This window comes from Pinus tabuliformis, chromosome 8, assembly GCF_031772625.1.
Source record: "Pinus tabuliformis cultivar Carrire ecotype Pingquan chromosome 8, CPIR1, whole genome shotgun sequence".
Lineage (NCBI taxonomy): Eukaryota > Viridiplantae > Streptophyta > Pinopsida > Pinales > Pinaceae > Pinus > Pinus tabuliformis.
Window position 1 is genome coordinate 1,736,124,262 of NC_142294.1, and position 19,950 is coordinate 1,736,144,211.

Consider the following 19,950-nt stretch of genomic DNA (forward strand, 5'->3'; position numbering starts at 1 on the left):
TTTTTAGTGAGAGGATTGTTGGAAGGTTGGGTCAGCGCATCATCAACTTGATCTGAAAAATATTGAATTGCAAAAAACGAAAAACAAAAAACTAATGAGATTTTTAATTTTATGAACCTTAAAATATCATTTCATTTCATTTATATTAAAGAAAAGTAAAGTGAGATTCGAAAAGGGTTTTGATTACCAAACATGAGGACTAAGTTCGGAACAACCCTCAGTTAAAACAATTCATATTCAGTTTATTGGTTTTCGGGGCTTTTAAAATAAAAGTGCAGTGCACAGGATTGAAAGCTAACCCATAATTACATTTGTTGTAAAAGAAGCTAAGGGAGGACGCGCGGGTAAAAACGCCATGGTTTCTAAGTTTGTAATGTTGTTGTCGTTCTGCTAGAGTGGGAGTGCTCCATACCAATTTGCAGCTTTATATGCAGTTACAGTGAGTGCTTTAGAGTAAATTAGTATGGAGGGACAACGAGATGGTGAAGCAGTCCGCCAATATTATCTGGCCGTAGATCGTCAACAATTTAAAATGGTAACTTCATGCATTCATTCATTATTTGTTTATGTTCTTCCTTTCGTGACTTCTCGGCCACCATTTCATTTCATGCTACCAATTGATAACGTGCTGCTTCCAAACGAGTTTTCAGTTCATAGGAAACATAATGAAATTTGGGTGAAATTTAGAGTTCTGGTGCAAATTATTTCTACAAAATATATTTTTGGCTATTGGATAACTTATTGAATCATCTATATGCCAAAGGCCTGCAGAGCAAACCCCAATTTATAGGGCAAAGCCAATTGATGGGAAGGCAATTCTCATTGGGAAAGTAACTAAAATACAGGCTTGTTCGAATATTTTATCACTGACGGTAAAGAAACATTAACTGAAGAATATATTTTCTGTCCTTTGGAATATATTTATGTTACTGAGTTTTACACTACCTACTCAACGTATCTAGGACTCGTACAATATTGCCTTCCAGGCAATTTGTTAGACCAGGAAATAAATAATTATGAGAAATCCCTGCAATACTTTGCATTTGGAACAAACCTTTTACAATATTGCCTCTACAGTATCTATACTCCTTTCCCGCCTACCTTTTTTTTTTCTTTGCTTAATTGGTTCTTTACCTTTTTAATAACCCCTTGAATTCTATGTTATGAATGTGCCTGATACAATTTTGTATAAACATCGTAATTGCCCATGCTCGTCACAACGATCGAACATCCGTAACCAGAATACTAGCGTTAACATAACAAATGAATTTCCTGTAAAGATGTTGTATGGTTGTGTGCAGTGTATGCTGTTACCATGCGTATTGGTTCCGGATCTTTGAGATTTGGTTCTGTACCTATCAACATCTTTATCAGGTATTCTATGTAACATGAGTTATTTGTAATAATGCTTCTTTCCCAGGTTTTTTATAAACAAAGAACAAATCCACTTTTTTTCGAATAAAATAGAAGAAAGGGTTACGAATATAGTGCCCAACTAGTGATGGGCAGAAAAGACATACAACAAAACGAAACTAGGACCAATCTCAGTAATTCTTGCCTGATCTCATTTCCCTTGATTTCCAAGAGTCAACTAATGTTTGAGAGATTTCCTTCTTGTTATAGTCCAACACTTTTCCTTTTATTTACTGACTCGTTGATCATCTCTAGAGGGTTACATCCCCACAATCTCTAGCGGAACATGAGTTTATCCTTCGAAGCTTGAGAACGTCTCTCTTAAACAAGATCTTTAGGATTGATGCCATTTTTTTTCCTTTCTTTTCTTAACTGTAGTCCATTACCCCGGCTGTTTCCTCTAGGAGGGATGGCAGATGGGGAGACCACTATACTGCTTTAGCAGCGTTAGCCTCCATAGAGCCTTTGTTGCTAGGAATTTAGTTATCACCTTCAGATGCCACCGCCATGGTGGAATCTGCCAATTATATTAGATGATGATGCTTGTTAATATCTCGCCATCTAGTGGGTTTGCGATTCTGCTTTCAGTTCTTCCCTCTAGAGGTTTTTTGGGAGGCTTTCCAATTTCTGTACTACTTTTTGGAGAGTAAGCCTCTAAGTGCTCACAATCAAAGCATGATCGACGTCTGAAGGCTACTCATCATAGTCTAGTTTTTATTTTCAAACCTTGCCTGATACCTCAATTAAGATATCTTCAGGTAGGTAATTTGCTATGTCCACTTCAACACAAGGGACTATAACTGAAAATCTGGAGAGCATTTCCATTGTAGGCCATTTAGTTAGCTCCCCATAAATGCGAAGGTAGATTGAGAAGCTTGGCTCACAGTGGAGCCGGAGATAACGTGTCTGAAGAGGAAGTAAAGAAACGAGACCAATGTGTTATGCATAAACATCCACATCCCATAAACCAAGGTTTGGAATGAAGGATGGGCTCCTCCTCTAAAAACTCAAACTCCTCTATAAAGAACTCATGAGCACGCAAATGTATATGCTTCCTCATGAAGGAGGTGTTTCCAAACCTAAGAGATCCGTTTATACAAATTCGTGAGTTGAGGCCCAAAATCTGTTAAAATAATAGATTAACCTAAGTCACCTGACATGGGAACACGGGACATGCATGATACAGGGATACGAGAGTTTGACACGGGACACAGAGACCCCCGGAACAGGACACACTATATATATATATATACATCATATTATGATATTACACAAATTCTCATGATGATACAAGTAACAAATTCAATCATAGATTCATACATGTACATTGTAAGTTTGTAACATTATGCACACAATCATGATTCATCAATGCCACATGTCTACAACTTTACAACTAGAATTAACCATAAACTGCAACTTTCTCATTAAGTCATCAAAATCAAAATGTATTACATAGGTACTGAGTCTCGAGGACTCTTGACTAGGAATGCCAATGGAAAATAGCAAATAAAAAACAAAGTAGACACTAGAACCTGAAACCGAAGAATCTCATAGGATATTGGCTGCTGCAGTGTTTCCTATAGCTCAAAGTCATCAACATTAAATTCAACATCAATACCACCACTACACTCTTTTGCATCTTCCTCCTCTGTATCCAATGCAATCTCTGCATCCATTGGTGTGGAGGATGACCCCTCAAGAGTATCGCCATCATCAAAAGTGACAAGCTCTAGCACTGGGTCATTAAGATCCAAGTTGGCCATTGGCAACTCAACACTGCTGTCTAGACTCCAAACCCATGTCATCACGAAATACATCCAACATCTTTGTCTTTCCCTTCAACCACTCCTGCCTCTGCCTGTAAATAAGATGAAGGTTGGTGTGCACATACACCATTGTCTCTGCCTTGGACTGCTCAAGCTTGCTCTTCTTCAAACTATACAAATTCCCATATGTGTTCCAATTCCTCTCACAACAAGAGGATGAAGTAACCCGAGAGAGGAGCCTCATGGCTAACTGTTGTAGAGGAGGGCATGTTGCCCCATGAGTTGCCCACCAAGAATAGGGATTCTTAGCTCCCCTGTCTCTAATAACATCATAGCTTGCAAATCGCCCAGTGCCAGTGGAAAACTTTGCAAAGGCATCCTCCACCTCATCAAGGGATGCTCTATCCTGAAATATCCATCTCAATGCATCCTTCCTCCCCTATGAAATCTCACCATCCATGTGAGGAGGGAATCTGCGTGAAGGTCCACCATTCAACCACTTATGGCTATAGTATTTTGGATTCAATGAGTGAGCCAAGCAATGCAAAGGTGTGCAATTCTTGTCCCACCTGTTGACAAGAATATCCTGTATGGTGGTGAAGAAGGCCTCCACTGATGTCTCATACTCAGGGCACTCACTTTGAAAAATAATGGTCCTCATGGACTTAATCATGGAATCCCATCCCTCATAAACCTCTCCTAGGATGGGTTGGTCTGTATCTGCAAATCATAACAAAGCAATGTAGGGTCCTTGATCTTAATAGTAAGATCTAGCCTCTCCCACTAAGCATCATCTAATATTGTGTCCTTGACTCTTTTTGAGGTTGCTTGATTTGTGGCCTCTGGCACCAACACCAAATGCCCCTCATCATCCAAAGGGGGTAGATCAGTAGCCGCTGTCACCTGCTGTCCCAAGGCCTTTCTCAGGCATGAGACACGAAACACATTGTGTACCTTGCTCCCTGGTGGGAGCTCCAACTCATAGGCCACCTCTCCAACCCGCCTGGTCACCTTGTAAGGCCCGTAGTAACGTGGTTTGAGCTTTTCAGCTCCCTTCTGCTTCAGAGTGGATTGCCTGTATGGTTGGAGCCTTAGAAAGACTAAGTCCCCAACCTTAAAATGCCTCTCAAACCTGTGTCTGCCTGCACAAATCTCCATTGATTTTGGGTTGTCTTTAAATTATCCTTGAGATCCCTAAGGATTTCTTGCCTCTCTTGTATCTAATATTTGCCCCCTGGGGCCTTGTTGTCTCCAAACACCAAATCAACAAATGTTAGAGAATCATAACCATACAAAGCACGAAATGAAGACATACCTATTGACATGTGGAACGTGGTGTTGTAACAGTACTCTCCAAGGTGAAGCCACTTCACCCATGCGTGCTGGTGCACGATCACATAGTTGTGCAAGTACCCCTCCAACCACTTGTTCACAATCTCTGTCTGGTCATCGGTTTGTGGGTGATAACTGGTATTGTGTGTGAGCCTAGCCCCCTCTATCCAAAACAAATCCTGCCAGAATCCCGCCATGAATCGACTGTCCCTATCACTCACAATGGTCTTGGGGAGACCATGTAGCGTAAATACCTCCTTAAAAAACAACTTGGCCACCTATGAAGCTGATGACCAGGAGGGTATGGCGAAGAAATGGGCATACTTGGTCAACTTGTTGACCACTACGTATATGTAGTCCCGCCCCTGTACTGCCAACAACCTTGTAATAAAGTCCATGGATATACTCTCGCATTTCCTCTTAGGAATGGGAAGAGGCTGCAGTAATCCCGCGGGGTGTGTCTGCTCTCCTTTGTTCCTTTGACAGGTATCACACTCCTGTACGTGCCTCAAGACATCCCCTTTGAGGTCCCTCCATGAGAAATGCTCTCGGATAGCGCAATATGTCTTTAGGAATCCCTGATGCCCTGCTAGTGGAGAGTCATGCGCAACTCGCATAATCCTCTCCCTCAATTGCGAACCATGTACCAAATAGATCCGGTTCTTGTAATAGATCACCTCATCCATCACAGGGAGCCGATCATCTGTATGGGTGCCATCTAAGATCTCACAAGCCTGCTTGTCCTTAGAGTACTCCACCAGCAGTTGCGCCCTCCAATCCTGGCAAATACTCATAAGGGATAGTGTTGTGGGCCTCCTAGATAAAGCACCAGCCACCACATTCTTCTTTCCCTTGACATACTCTATGTCAAAATCGCAGGACTGGATCTTGCTGACTCACTTCTGCTGCCTCTTGTTGAGCTCCTTCTACTCCAAAAGGAACCGAAGACTGTTGTGATTAGTCTTGACTCTTCACCCTAAAACTGTTGCCTACACGATATTGTCGGAATTTGGCTAACGCATGCATGATGGCTAACATCTCCTTGTCATTTATGGAGTAGAGCCTGTCATGACTAAAGAGCTTCTAACTCTCAAAGGCTATGGGGTGCCCACCCTGCATCAAAACGACCCTAACGCCCTTGCCGGACGTATCACACTCCAGTACAAATGACTGTGAAAAATCTGGCAACGCTAACACCAGACAACTGCTCATCACCTGTTTGAGGCACTCAAAAGCCCCTTGCGCTACATTTGTCCACTCAAACACACCTTTCTTGGTCAGATCGGTGAGGGGTGCTGCCAACTGTGAAAACCCCTTCACGAACTTCCTGTAATAGGTGCAAATGCCCAAAAATCCTCGTAGCTCAGTCACACTCTTGGGTGTAGGCCAATCCAGTATGGCCTTGATCTTCTCCTGGTGCACACATACCTCGTCCTCTCTGATGATGTGGCCAAGGTATAGCATCTGTGTCAGTCCAAATTCACATTTGGACACTGTTACCCACCATTTTGTGGGTGATATCCTTAGGAGAAATTTTTTCTCCAAGCCGGTCCTTAGCCGGTAGCCAACAACCTCTTGCAACCACCAACTAGCTCATTGTGCCACTTCTCCGCCACTTGAGCCAGCCATGTGGTCCCTCACCCATTTTCCATGATCGTATGTTTGAAGGTGGGCCTCCCGAACCTTTTGCTTATCATGGACACTTCTGGGTATGGACTAATGGGGGGATTCAACGGAAAGAATGGACTAGGTCTATGCTCTTGTCCCCTAGACCCCTTTGGCTGATAACCTTGGATTCTAGTCCCGTGGGATCTCTTTTATTGACCCTTCGGATTTAGGGATGCTATTACATGGGAAACCTCGATGTTGGTTGCGTGGTCCCACTCCCTCATCCATATATATTAATCCCCTTCAACTCCTTATAACCCCATTCATCATTTCTCCCACCTGGGTCCACATTCCTTCATTGGGTCTGCATTCCTTCACTGGGTCCACATAGGGTTAGCTTTCCCCTTCCCCTTGTGCACACCTTGGGTCAGGCTTGGAATGATGCCCCAGAGGTTGATGCAGCTGAAAAGAAAGGTAAAAGCATAATTTACCACATTCAATAGCAAAATGTACCTCAAAATGCAAAAGATGGCCAGTGCAAACACATTTAGCACGTGGGCAAAAGCCAATACATGAAGTCTACCCCATCATCATGGCCATCACCCTGGTTCCTACAACCCTAGATGAGCCTCCTTTATCATTCAGGAACCCATGATTGTCCCAACCCCTGGTGGGCAATGAATCACCCTACCTTAAAGGGGGTATCCACTGCTATATCTCACACATCATGTTCTTACCCCTTGAGCCCTGAGTAGTCAATTAAAGAAAAATCATAAAAGGCAAAAGGCATATAAAGAAGGGTGGAAAAATCAAGGTCGGGGCACCTCATGTACCACGATTGCTCCCTCTTATACATAATATACCCAAGTGTGGGCTTCCCTTGTACCCCAGCATGTGGCCCAGGGCTGCCCCTTTCATCCCCTACTCCATTCATCTCTTTATCACATACCACCACCTTTTGAAGGGTGTACTTTGGACATACTATCCCCTTTAGAAGTAGAAACCACCTAATAGGATACTTGGTTAACCCCATTTAGAGCTTGGAGACATTAGCACATGCCAAAGCCCATTATGGAAGGGCAGGCCATTATGAAGTCCCCACCTGTTGTCCATGGTTTGTAAGCTCTTTTACTCGATTTCCTTGATGACTTGTTGTACTGGAAGGCTAGGGGATGCATTGGATCTTATGCAGGATTGCAGGTGGTCTCCATCTTGGGTTTGGTCTCCCTATATGGGGTCCTAACCCTCTAGAGGGCTACATTGGCACATGTAGGGTGTGTGTTGAGAGCCATGGGCCTCCACAACAGTAGACAACACTCCATGGATCCCCAAAGATGTTTAGAGATTGCTCGAGATTCACCTATTGGATGAGGAAGATGCACCTGGTTCACCTTTGCCTAGCCAGCCCCACAGTTGTACCATGCACTTGGCAGATGACCCAGGACTTGTATGCTGATGTGGCATCACTTACACCATCATTTGAGCCCTTACAAATGGTCTACAAGCATCTTCGACTTACTTGGAGACCCATGAGGTCACTTGTGTGCCCTCACAACCATTAGGAGCACCACAAGTTTATTATGTGGTGAACAAGGGGCCAACCCCTTCTCCATTTCTTTTGGAAGTCCAATTCATCATTTTGGCACTTATGGACTTCATCAGGCTTCTTAGAGAGCCAAACGACATGCATTATTGTTAAATTTGGCAACTAGGTCCAAACTTCACATTGGACAACTCATATGAGGCTGCTCATATTTTTCTTGGATTCCTCTCTCCGAGAGATGTAGGATTGATCTAAAGATCATCCCATTTTGACATGTACAAATGAAGTTATGAATTTATTTTGATTTTGGACAAATTGTCATGGTTGGCTAGCCATCAAATTAGCATCTTGTTGTAGTGGCTGCAACACCCTCCAAAATTTTGGTTCGCATCTAATTTCGGAGCCTCCTTTGAGAGTTTTACTTGATGTTTGCACGCACTCGGGTTCACCCTGTGAGCTCGTGTGAGTCTTTGCACCCACCTTGCTTAACCGTTCAACGGGCAACTTTTGCATGTGGGTACAATGTCTCGCTTGCGACCATGTTCTGGTCATACACAAGGTCTCCGCTTTGTGTGTACATGTTGTGCTTGCTATGTAAACATTCGTCGTGCTCACACACAGAGTCGTATACACTATCGCGCAAGCATCGTCGCGGTCGTCCAACGATCAATCACAAGCGTCGCGCTTGTTGACTTGCACCGTCGGTCAGTCATGTTGAGCATGTGTGTCTGGATGGTTTGAGTCGTCTCGTCGTCAAGTCATGTAAGTGTGTGTTTGCAAGTTCGCGTATGCACCTTTTCACTTGCTCACACACTTAGTTGTTTTACTGAAGCTCTGACAACCAGATCACCCTCTGACAGCCGGACCTTCACCCCACCATCGGCTCGATCGACTGTCACCTAGAACAGCGCAGAAGAACCCAACAAGTCATTTCAAGCTGCATTGCCCACAAGTTGATCAATCAATCCCTATGCTGGTCAACCAGAAAGTTTGACTTGACAGTCACCCCGGGACTGACTCCCCTCAAACATTGCGCAGAGGCTGCAGACCATGCCCGCTCCGCTAACTGAGAAAATTGCATAGACAGGCTGGACAGACACCCAGTGACCGTCCTTGTCTCCCTCAGAAAATCGCGTAGTTTTTCCAGCTAGCCCACAAGTTAGCCGACCGGCTGCTCACCCGGAAAACTACGCAGATTTCATGGGCAAGCCCTCTGTTGCCCAACAGTCTGCTTAGCTCAGAAATTGCACAGAGGTGATCAGCAGGCCAGCCTCCCAACATTAGTGCAGTTTTTCCCGCCAGCAGCTCCCAGCAGCCCACTGCCAGCTCCCTCCAGGAATTGCACAGTTTTTGCTGCCAAGCTCCAGGTAGCCTGCTGCTAGTTCCCTCTAGGAATTGCGCAGTGTTTGCTGCCAAGTTCCCGGTAGCCTGTTGCCAATTCCCTCCAGGAATTACGCAGCTTTTGGTGCCAGGCTCTCGCTAGCCACTCCTTCTAGAAATTGCGCAGTTTTGTCCTCCAGCCGAGCCAAACCCCGTGGACAGTCACTGTTGATCCAGATTGCCCGTCACCATCTCCCAATGATTTCTGCGCAGTTTTCACCAGCAGTGCCTGAAGCCTCCATCCCAGCTCGAAGCTTGCCTTGCACAGTTTCGTAACCTTGTCTTCTCTCCCGGTTGCCTGCATCCGAAATGATCATGCATCATGGTAGACTAGGAGGTTTATGGATTTGATGTCGTCTCGTCATGAGTGACTACAGATATAGGTACACAAAAAAACATGGCGCGACGACGGATGGGATGAACAAGGGGAGTACATGCAAGAGGACCTGTTCGTGAATGGACGAACAAACGATGCATGCAAAGAGATGTGCTCGCGAACGGACGACCATGTTAATATGTGTTCACGGGCGGACGGACGAACATGTGTTTGCAGACGAATGAACAGATGAACATGCACTTTTCGCGAACGGACAAACTTGTCAAGCATGCCAACATACAAGCAAGGAGCAACGTGCGAATGCAACATCAAGCGAACCCAACGACCATCGAAGACTCCGCGCACCTTGCCATGCGGAGGTGAAGCTGTGACACACCATGAGGACATCCATCACCCAGCAACACTGCAACTTGACATGCACGCCAGCAGCGGCACGAATGTACCAGCACTGTCATATCAAGTCTTGTCATGAGTTATGTCGTCCACAGCTCTACTGTGGGCCATATTGTCAATTAATGTAATGTAACGTGGAAGTCCAAGAGACCCACTTGTCATATGAAGAGTCATGTAAAGTTGAAAGGTCATGGAAGTCAAACAGTCACGAGGGAAGTCAAACAACCACAATGGGTCAATTTTACCCTTGGCTATAAATACCCCCTCATTTGTACATGCAAAGGAATTTTCACCTTGGCTCCTCCCACATAGCCTTGACAGTCTGTAGTTTGTTCTTTGGGGAGTAAGTAGTGGCTCCAACGCCCCACCCACGGGGTTAGTGATGTATGGTGTATCGATGTGTCTTGGGACTTTTGCTTAATTTAGAAGTCTGCTAACAGGCCAACACGTTTTCACACGTGTTGTAACTGTTTTTAAGATTCGTCTTGAACATTTGTGATGCATGTTGCTTTAACCTGTGTTTAACACTTGGATTCATTCAACTGTTCTAATACATATATATTAATGAAAATGTGTTGTATAAGCTGTTAACGCTTTCTTGCCCGTGTTGGTCACCTCCCGGACATGAGATAGAACCTTTCACGTAAACTTGCCATAATGACCATCAGACTCGTGCAGATTGCCCGCTGAGTGTTGTACGTGCTATATTCCCTTGTGTGTTGTGACTGCCGCATCCGTGTGGATTCCTCCTCCGGAAGTTGTGCATGTCCTGTTGTGTTGTGTGTTCCTAACAGAGTTGGGTTTCCTCCCATCCGACTTGGGACTCACTCCCACCCTCTCTCTCTGCGGTGAAAGAACCTTGACACAAGTAACACTATCAATCACCAGGCACGCGAACCTCACTACTCGAAGACAAAGCAGACCACTCTCTTGTGCTGACAAGCAAGAGCTAAGGCAAATATTTAAGATAATGGCAACCGAGCCATCATACCGGATGGGACTCCCACACCAAACGGTGTGAGGTCTAGTTGGGACTTCATACTGGGGTGATCCCTTGAATGTTGGCGGGTCCAACACCATCAACATTTTTGGCGCTAGAAGGAGGGCTGCCAATTGTTTATGGCTGAACGTCCTCTCACACTCACTCATCAACCATCTGGTCAAGGCAATAACTCACACTCCCCCTCACCTACGTGTGACTCTGCAATTGGTTACTTCTCACCTCCCAGGAATGAACACGAAATTCCATATCATCACCTTTGCTCCGTCTGTCCCATCACTCGCCAGTTCGCAAAAGCAGTCAGATTGATCCCAGGAATACAACATCTTCCATACGCATCAAGGAAGCCAAAAACCACTCCCACAGGGGTTGTTGTATCATCAATGGAAGAAGCAGTTCTTGCCACACTTGAAGGTTTGGCAGAAGCTGTTGAAGACGGAGAGGAGCCTCCAATCTTCCGACAGGGAGAAAGAGACACCCTCGTGATCTTGGGCTCAGACTCCGGTACAGGAGGCGGAGGGGAAGGCAGTGGAGGAGGAGGAGACAAACCAACAAACTCAGAGCCGAAACCGTCAGATTCTGAAGAAGAGGAGGAGGACGAAGAAGAAGAAGAGATGGTTGACCAAAATCTGGAATGGATGACTCAGGGACCATTGGCTCTCCCGGGTGCTTTGCACAAGATGCCAAAGCGGGTGGAGAGAATGAGCATCAAGTTCAACCCTGACAACATAGTGAAGGCAGAAGACCATTTGGACAACTTCTACCTGCAACTGCAGACCCTTGAGGTACAGTACGATGACGTAGCATGTAGATTGTTTCCATGTACCTTGGACGGTCGCGCAATTGCATGGTATCACAACCTTCCGGCCAACTCCATACAGAACTGGGGTGCGTTCAAACGCATGTTTCTTGAAAAATTTGCTGATGACAAGACCCTAGCCATGTTACTCAAAGAATTGGGAAGCCTAAAGATGGAGGGGAAAGAAAAGGTAAAAGACTTCAATAAGAGGTTTACGCGCATATTGAATAAGTTTGCAGCGGACACAAAACCTCATGACTCCATCACTGTCGACTACTACACGTCCGCACTGCCAACTAGCATTGCACAGTTCGTCAAGCGAGCTGCGAAACCAACATTACTGGAAAACTGCGAAGAGGCTATTGCTGTTGAGAAAGACCTGCGCGCGATTGGAGTCATCAAGGATGATGAACCAACAAAGGACTCCAAAGACGCGAGTAGGAAGTCCTAAGCGGTGGCGAGCAAAGGTAGAGACAAGGAAACAAATGATATTGAAACCCTCACTCGCCTCGTCAAGAACTTGACAACATAAGTGTCCGAGCTTAAACAACGGAAAACAGACACGTCTGCAAGCAACCATCTGCCCAGACAGAGACAAGGAAGCATGTCATCAGGTAGCAACTGTCTCCCTACAAAAACTGCGCAAAGCTCTGTGTTCCAGCTCGAACAGTGCGCGAACCTTGAATTCTGTTCATTTCACGAAGATGGTCACCCAGAGAATTCTTGTTCAGACTGGAAGTGAGTCACAGGCTCTGTATGTTGTCGCACATTTGACGCGGACAACAGTATGTAGGAATAGCCGGGAGATACAGATAATGACGAAGATGTTGCACTTGATGAGGCATCAAGTTCTGGGCATGTGGTAAACATGTATCAGTGCTCGCAAGTAGCACTGAAGACGAACACCAAGAAACAACCCCAAAAGCAAAATGATCGTTATAATCTCAGGAGTAAAGGGGCTCCCCTTATAGTTGGGGAAGCGCAAGAAAATATGAGATTGCTGATGAGGAAGGTTGATCCACTAGCCGTCCCAAAGTAGAAAACACAAAGCAAGCTCGGGAAGACAACGACGGACAAGAGTACGTCCATGAGTAGCAAACTACAAAACACTCCGTCGGACAACACGAACACCAGTCTTACCTCGGACACCTCGGTGAGTCTACCCCCTCTGGACTACAACATTGTGGATGACATGAAGAAAACTTGTGCGAACATCAGTTTGTTCAAGTTAGCTAAGATCTAGAGTTAGCGGGACATCCTGCTGTGTGCATTGGGACAAACAACAACGGATAGCGCAACCTCTACCAACAAGGGAGCAAGCACACCTCCCAGATCACTTTCAACTGTGCTAAACACACTCCAGATGGAAGAAGCAAACTCAGGTTGCCCTCCATTCCTACTCTCATTTGAAATTTTCAACTGTAATGTTCACAACTGCTTGGTTGATTCTGGCATGGCAGCCAACGTCATGCACTCTCCATTGCCAAGAAGATCAATGCACAATGGAGCAAGACATCCCGTGCAAATCATCCAACTTGATCGAACATCTGTACCAGCCATTGGTGAACTTCGAGATGTGATCATCCGACTATCTCACGATGGTCGAGTCCACCAATGCATCAACATTGTTGTTGTGGAGATACCGGATGCATACGGTTTACTACTCAACAGAGACTAGTCCAAAAAGCTAAATGAATATTTTGCTATGGATTGGTCGCACATGTGGCTTGCGTACAAGGGTAAAAGCAATCAAATCCGGGTGTTATTCGAGAGGTATATGAGGCACAATGTCACTCCCATCAATGGTGAAAACGAACCGTTGGCCTTCACAAAACTCATGTTTGGCAACTGCCTCCTGGAAACAACGCTAGGGTGTTATCCTGCACAGCCAACTCCAACCCCACTAGACACGCAGTTGGGTCTCCTTCCTTGCCCAACTGATGGTAATGAAGCATGTACAATACATTGTAACAATAGTAGCAGTAGCAGTAGTGCAAGCGCGTCGAACGATTTGTGTATAGACGAGTTGTGGACCATGTATTTCGACAGATCAAAGACATAGGATGGCTCAGGAGCCGGGTGTGTCTTGATCGACCCAAACTACAGGAAACATCTAATTTCGAGTCGCTTGGAGTTCGAGTGCACGAACAACATTGCTGAGTACGAAGCACTCGTGTTGGGCTTGCAAAAAGCCATCAGCCTCAACGTGGTCGCGCTCAAAGTGGTAGGTGATTTAGAGATAGTGGTACGACAAGTACGTAACACCATTCACTGTTTGTCACCGCATCTCAAAATTTACCAGCAAGAGGTATGGCGACTGATCTCTAACTTCCAAGCATTTAACATCACTGTTGTACCACATATGTGTAATGCAACTGCCAATGCTTTGGCAAACGCAGCCTCTAGGATGTCACTGATTAGGGATAGATTTACTATTGAAATTTTGTATAGACCATCTATCCCAGATAACATAACTAACTTACGCGTGTTTGATGATGATCAATAGATACTGCATTTCATGGCCAACGCTGACACCTTCAAGGATGCAGCAATAAACGAAGATGAGCATGAGCGATCTCTGCAAGCAGAAGCTGGTAACAAGAAAGACCACCTCATCCCTAAGGGAGTGGCATCATTGGAAAAGCTCTATGACTTGCAAGAACGCTTTTACGGGCCAAGGAACAACAAAACCCACGGTTCCACCATGATGCACAAATTGATCAACCTGGGAACAGAAAAAGATCCGAAGTACGTTAATCTTGGTACATGTTGCACACAGCAAGAGCGGAAAGCCTTTGTTTGCTTGTTCAAACAGTACGACATGCAGATAATCCAACACATCATTCCGATCAAAGAAGGGGTCAAGCCATATCAGCAGAAGCTGAGGAAAGTACATCCGTCACTTGAACCCCTCATATAGAAAGAGCTCACCAAGCTGTTGGATGCACAGATCATATACAAAGTTCGTCATTCCACGTGGGTTTCAAACCTTGTTCCTGTACGCAAGAAGTCCAGGGAAATCCGCTTGTGTGTTGATTTCCGGAATGTGAACCATGCCTTGGACAAAGACAACTACCCTGTGCCGTCTATGGACCACATTCTGCAAACAGTATCTGGGGCACAAATGTTTTCCCTACTTGACGGTTTTTTAGGATACAATCAGGTTCTGGTGGCAGAACCTGACAGACTCAAGACTACCTTCCATACCAAGTGGGGTACGTTCACATACAGACGAATGTCGTTTGGGCTTGTGAATGCAGGCACAACCTTTCAGTGTGCCATGGACATCGCTTTTTGCGGACTCATCAGACAGAGCATAGTGGTATACCTCGATGATGTGACTGTGTTCTCAAGGAAACGTGAGGACCACATACGCCATCTGAAGAAAATTTTTGAGCGATGCCGGAAATATGGGATTTCCTTGAATCCCAAAAAGAGCATATTCGTAGTGTCTGAGGGGAACCTTCTTGGACACATCGTTGCCAAAAGCGGGATCAAGGTTGATCCGGATCGGGTCCGGACTATTACACAGATCCCTCACCCAGCCAACAAGAAAGCCATGCAGTCCTTCTTGGGCAAGATAAACTTCCTCTGGAAGTTCATCTCGGATTATGCGTAGATAGTCAAACCCATGCAGGACATGATCAAGAAGGATGTAGTCTACAGCTGGGGCAAGAGGGAGAAGTACGCATTCACCCGTATCAAGCAGGCTATTGCAGAAGCGCCTGCACTCTACAACCCAGACTTCAAAAAGGATTTCCTGCTATACACCTTCGCCTCCAATAATTCGCTCGCTACAATACTCACTCAGAAGGACGAGATGAACGATGAACGTCCCATCTCCTTCATGAGTGCAAGCATGTAGGGACCCGAACTCAACTACCCCGCCGTTGACAAACAAGCATATGCAGTTTACAAGGCGGTGAAACACTTCAAGCCCTACTTGCTGAAGAACCACTGCATAGTCTACGTCCCTCACCCAGTAGTCCGCACACTGCTTGTACAACAAGAACTGGGTGAACGACGTGCGAACTGGATGACAGGCTTGCAAGAATATGATCTTGACATCAAGCCAGTTCACACAGTCAAAGGACATGGGCTCTGCAGACTTGTAGCTGAAGCAGTACACACACCGAAGGAGGAAGAAGAGCTCGCCGACTGGGAGTAGGAAGTTGAAATGTATGATGTAGTGCGAGCAACACCCACTGAAGACGGAACCTCTTGGTATGCAGATGTGCACCAGTACCTTGAGCACGGCATTATACCCTCTCACTTTTCCATCAGATAGAAGAGGGATTTGCGCCTCAAAGCTTTAGCATATTAGTCAGTGCACGAAGTGCTTTACAGGAAGCACAACAACGAAGTTTTTCTCAGGTGCCTAGAGGCACATGAATTAGAGAAGGTACTACAAGATCTGCATGACGGACCCGCCGGGGGTCACTTTGCGGGAAACACCACTACACACAAAGTTATGCGAGCTAGTTATTCAAGAATGCACATGCTTATGCCCGCAAGTGGCCAGTTTGTCAGTGATGCGTCGACAAAACACGAAGGTCAGCAGCCCCACTACACCCTATTGCAGTGACCGAACTGTTCCAACAATGGGGCCTGGACATCATTGGGGAAATTTTCCCACATTCGTCAAAACAACACCACTACATTCTGACAGCAACTGATTACTTCACGTGGTGGATAGAAGCAGTTCCGCTCAAGCAAGTGAATGACCAGGAGGTCATCAGCTTCCTCCAGCAGAACATCATCTCATGCTTCGGCGTTCCGGTATCACTTGTTTTTGATAATGCAATGTACTTTTCGTCTTTGAAACTTTATGATTTTGCATTACAAAATGGTATTGTGCTGAAACACTCATCTAACTACTACTTGTAGGGAAACGGTCTCGTAGAATCCACGAACAAAAACCTTATCCGCATAATCAAAAAGACCGTTTACTCTGAGCAGTGCAACTAGCATTCCACCCTGACGAATGCATTATGGGCTGACCGTGTAACACCCAAACCCTCTTTGAATACCTCACCGTACTTCCTAGTCTATGGTAAAGAGGCCATCCTACCACCCAACATCTACTTGCCTGTGCTTCAGCTATCTCAAGAATCCCAAGGCAAGCCTTGCCAACCATAGTTTTTAAAACCGGAACCGGTGATCGGACCGGTCCACCTAATGAACCGGTTTACCGACCGGAACCGGTCTAACCGGGACTGATTTGGTCTAAACGAACCGGTTTTAAAAAAATACATTAAATAATTAATTTTTAATGAAACAAAACTATTTTTAAGATGTAAAACCATGATTCCAAGCCAATAGAGACAAAATATGCAAATTTTGCTCATTTATATACCATGTAAAGGTGAATATATCAAAATGGCACCGAGTGCAATACATATCATCGACAAAATAGCAAAATACATAAGAAATGAGGCTCTAAATGGCCTATAAAGTCCAAAAACAATGTTGCAAGCTATGAGGCCATTGGCCTACTACATGTCTACAATGTACACATGATCAATCATCAAGTTCATCACCACTACTAGACACAGCATCATCATCAGGAGTTACATAGACATCATCTAGTTCAGAGTCTGAGGATGCCTCAGCCTGATCTGCAACCTCAGTATCAATGCCACCAATGACAATAAAAGTGGACCTAATGGAAACACGAGTTTGTCGACCTGCATGACTAGTGCCTTCCATTGGTTCTTTGCCTTTCCTTGATGCCGCTATTGATCCTAGTTTTGATGCCACCACATAATTTGCGTCATCCCCCGCTAAAGCCATGTCGATATCAAAATTAGCCTCAAACACAGGTTCTTCAGTCTCCTCCACCCATTCTGATGTTGGACCAATATCGTCCAACACAATGGGATCTAGATTAGGAGTTTTGCTCGTCATTTGGAGCTCCGATTGCATTTATTGTTTACCCCCAAACCATGAAATCCTGAAAACCATTAAGTCTGCTGAATTTTGAGTGAAATCTAAAATTCTAGTTTCTCCATATGAAATCCAATGAGGTCGAAACCACTCTCAAACATCCTGAGTCATTTCATGGTAATGTTAAAAATTTAAGTAATAATTTTCATTTTCATCCTTTTACTTTAAGAATTTAACATTACCATTAATTGCCAACATTGTTAGGGTTGAAACACCCTTAGTTTCCCCCCAAAACCCCTGAAACACAGTAAAAAATATGCTTTTTTAACTTTACGGTGGGCGTGCCTAAAACCGGCCGGTTTAGGACGGAACCGGCCGGTTCCGTCCTAAACTGGCCGGTTTTCACCGGTTAGGGCAAAAAAATGGAGAAATGGGCATTCAAACCGGGTTTTTTGGCCGGTTTAGACTGGCGGGCTTGCTAACCGGCCGGTTAGACCGGTAACCGGTTTTTAAAAACGGTTTTTAAAACTATGTTGCCAACTAGTTCAGCGTAGGATGGATACACTCCACAAGCTTCAGGAAGAAAGGATGAAAGCAAAAGAAAAATTTACACTCCACTAGAACTATATCAAGAGATGGTTCGATAAGAAGTTTGCAGGGAAAGCTAACTTCGGTGTTGGTGACTTGGTCTTGAAATGGGATAAATCCCATGAAGACAAAGGCAAGCATACGAAGTTCTAGTCCCTGTGGATTGGTTCGTACACAGTCCATGAGAAGCTTGGCCCACACACGTACCATCTGCAATCACTTGACAGGAAGATTGACAACCTTCCTGTCAATGGCCAAGATCTCAAACACTATTTCCAATAGGTCGGGCCGTGCCCCATGCCATGTACATAGTCTGCTTGCTGCTTGTTGTTTTCGTTTTGTTTTCTTTGCTTACTATTTTTGTTTTCGTTTTGTTTGGTTTGCCTAATACCTTAGTATTTTTGTTTTCCGGAAATAAGTGCTGCCATCCATTGAGTTCTGGCTTTTGAATGAGTACGTGGCTAAGATATAAAGAGACTTGTGACACTGCAGCACTGGGCCAGTCTTGTGTCCATCTTCTTTGTGCTTGGTTATAACCTTCGGCCGATGAAGTCTTGACGGAAAATACAAGCTGTCTGTAAGGGGAGCTTTGGTCCAACCATGAACCTGTGTCCACACTGGGAAGCCCTATGCCTGTGCTAGCCTTCTGCTTTGTGTTCAAGCTCATCCAACTAGTAGAAACGGAGAAGGGGAAAATATAAACGAGCAAACCTATGTCAAAGGTCTTGTAGGTTTTAACCCCGTACAGAAATTACCTGCATACGAATTTTAAAACACATAAAATAAACAATGCAAGAGCATAACACATAAAACACATATACAACATAGATTTTCCCCTGGATCCCAAAACCGGGACTACCAACTTGATTTTTCATTATGTTCCTTTCAATGTCATAATACATATTTATACATGCCGAAGCATCCAATAGCAAGGACTGAAAACCATTGCGTCCAAAACATGTGTGAAAATCATGCACAAAACCATAGGTGGGTTTGCCCAACCTAACATAGGTTCCAAAACCAAAATTCTCTGGGTTTAACTGCACCCCTCAAACCCCCTGTGACCCCCCCGCTACGCAATTGGTGCAGTGAAGGGGGAGGCTCCGCCCCCCCTAACCCCCTGGTTAACTACGTGGGCTAGTCATGAAAAGAATATAACACAACCCAACAGGTCTTACATGCTTCTCTGAAGGAACAACCTCTTTTGCTCTCAATAAGTCGGGATCCCTCTTCCGTCCCAAAAATAAATAAGTGCCTATGCACAGTCCTCTTAAAAAATACAAAGGCGAAAGAAGAGAAAGCCTTCTTGCGCAGAGAGTTGAAGCGTGCAACTCTACCGGGGTACTGACCAGGCTCGTTGGCAGTGGAGCAATGCGTGTGTTCCTGTGTGACTCCGTCGGGGTACTGTCCAGGCCTGCTGGCAGTGGAGCAACACCAGAGATGAAAACTTATACTATGAAAATCTTCAACTCGCGAGCCAAACTACCCTTCCCGATTTCGAAACACTGTGATCAAGCTGAACTTTTGTTGTGTTTGACTGAGTTGGCAAAAGGTGAACCATGTCTGTCCATGGGGTAAGTGGGGAAGTCGAAGTAACTCGCACAACGATTCAATACTCCCCGAAAGACCAAGGCCCTGTGCTGTCAATGAACCAAAACAGAGAAGCTGGAGTTCTACCAGTGTGTCGCCAAGTGTTGTAGCGGCTGCAACACCCTCCAAAATTTTGGCCCGCATCCAATTTCGGAGCCTCCTTTGAGAGTTTTACTTGATGTTTGCACGCACTCGGGTTCACTCTGTGAGCTCGTGTGAGTCTTTGCACCCACCTTGCTCAACCGTTCAACGGGCAACTTTTGCATGTGGGTACAGTGTCTCTCTTGCGACCATGTTCTGGTCATACACAAGGTC

The 19,950-nt window shown here is 45.1% G+C and overlaps 1 protein-coding gene across 2 annotated transcripts in view; it reads left to right on the forward strand.

Moving 5' to 3' along the window:
* The first annotated feature begins 219 nt into the window (after positions 1-219).
* Positions 220-19,950, forward strand: part of LOC149243033 (ATP-dependent RNA helicase fal1-like) — a 270,117-nt gene continuing 250,386 nt past the window's right edge. Inside the window, exon 1 of one of the 2 annotated variants that reach the window (XM_089367749.1) lies at positions 220-535. In XM_089367749.1, the coding sequence (XP_089223875.1) occupies positions 464-535 (72 nt within the window). In that variant the 5' untranslated portion in view covers positions 220-463. The remainder of the gene's footprint in view (positions 536-19,950) is intronic. The other variant, XM_089367748.1, reaches the window with a different exon arrangement.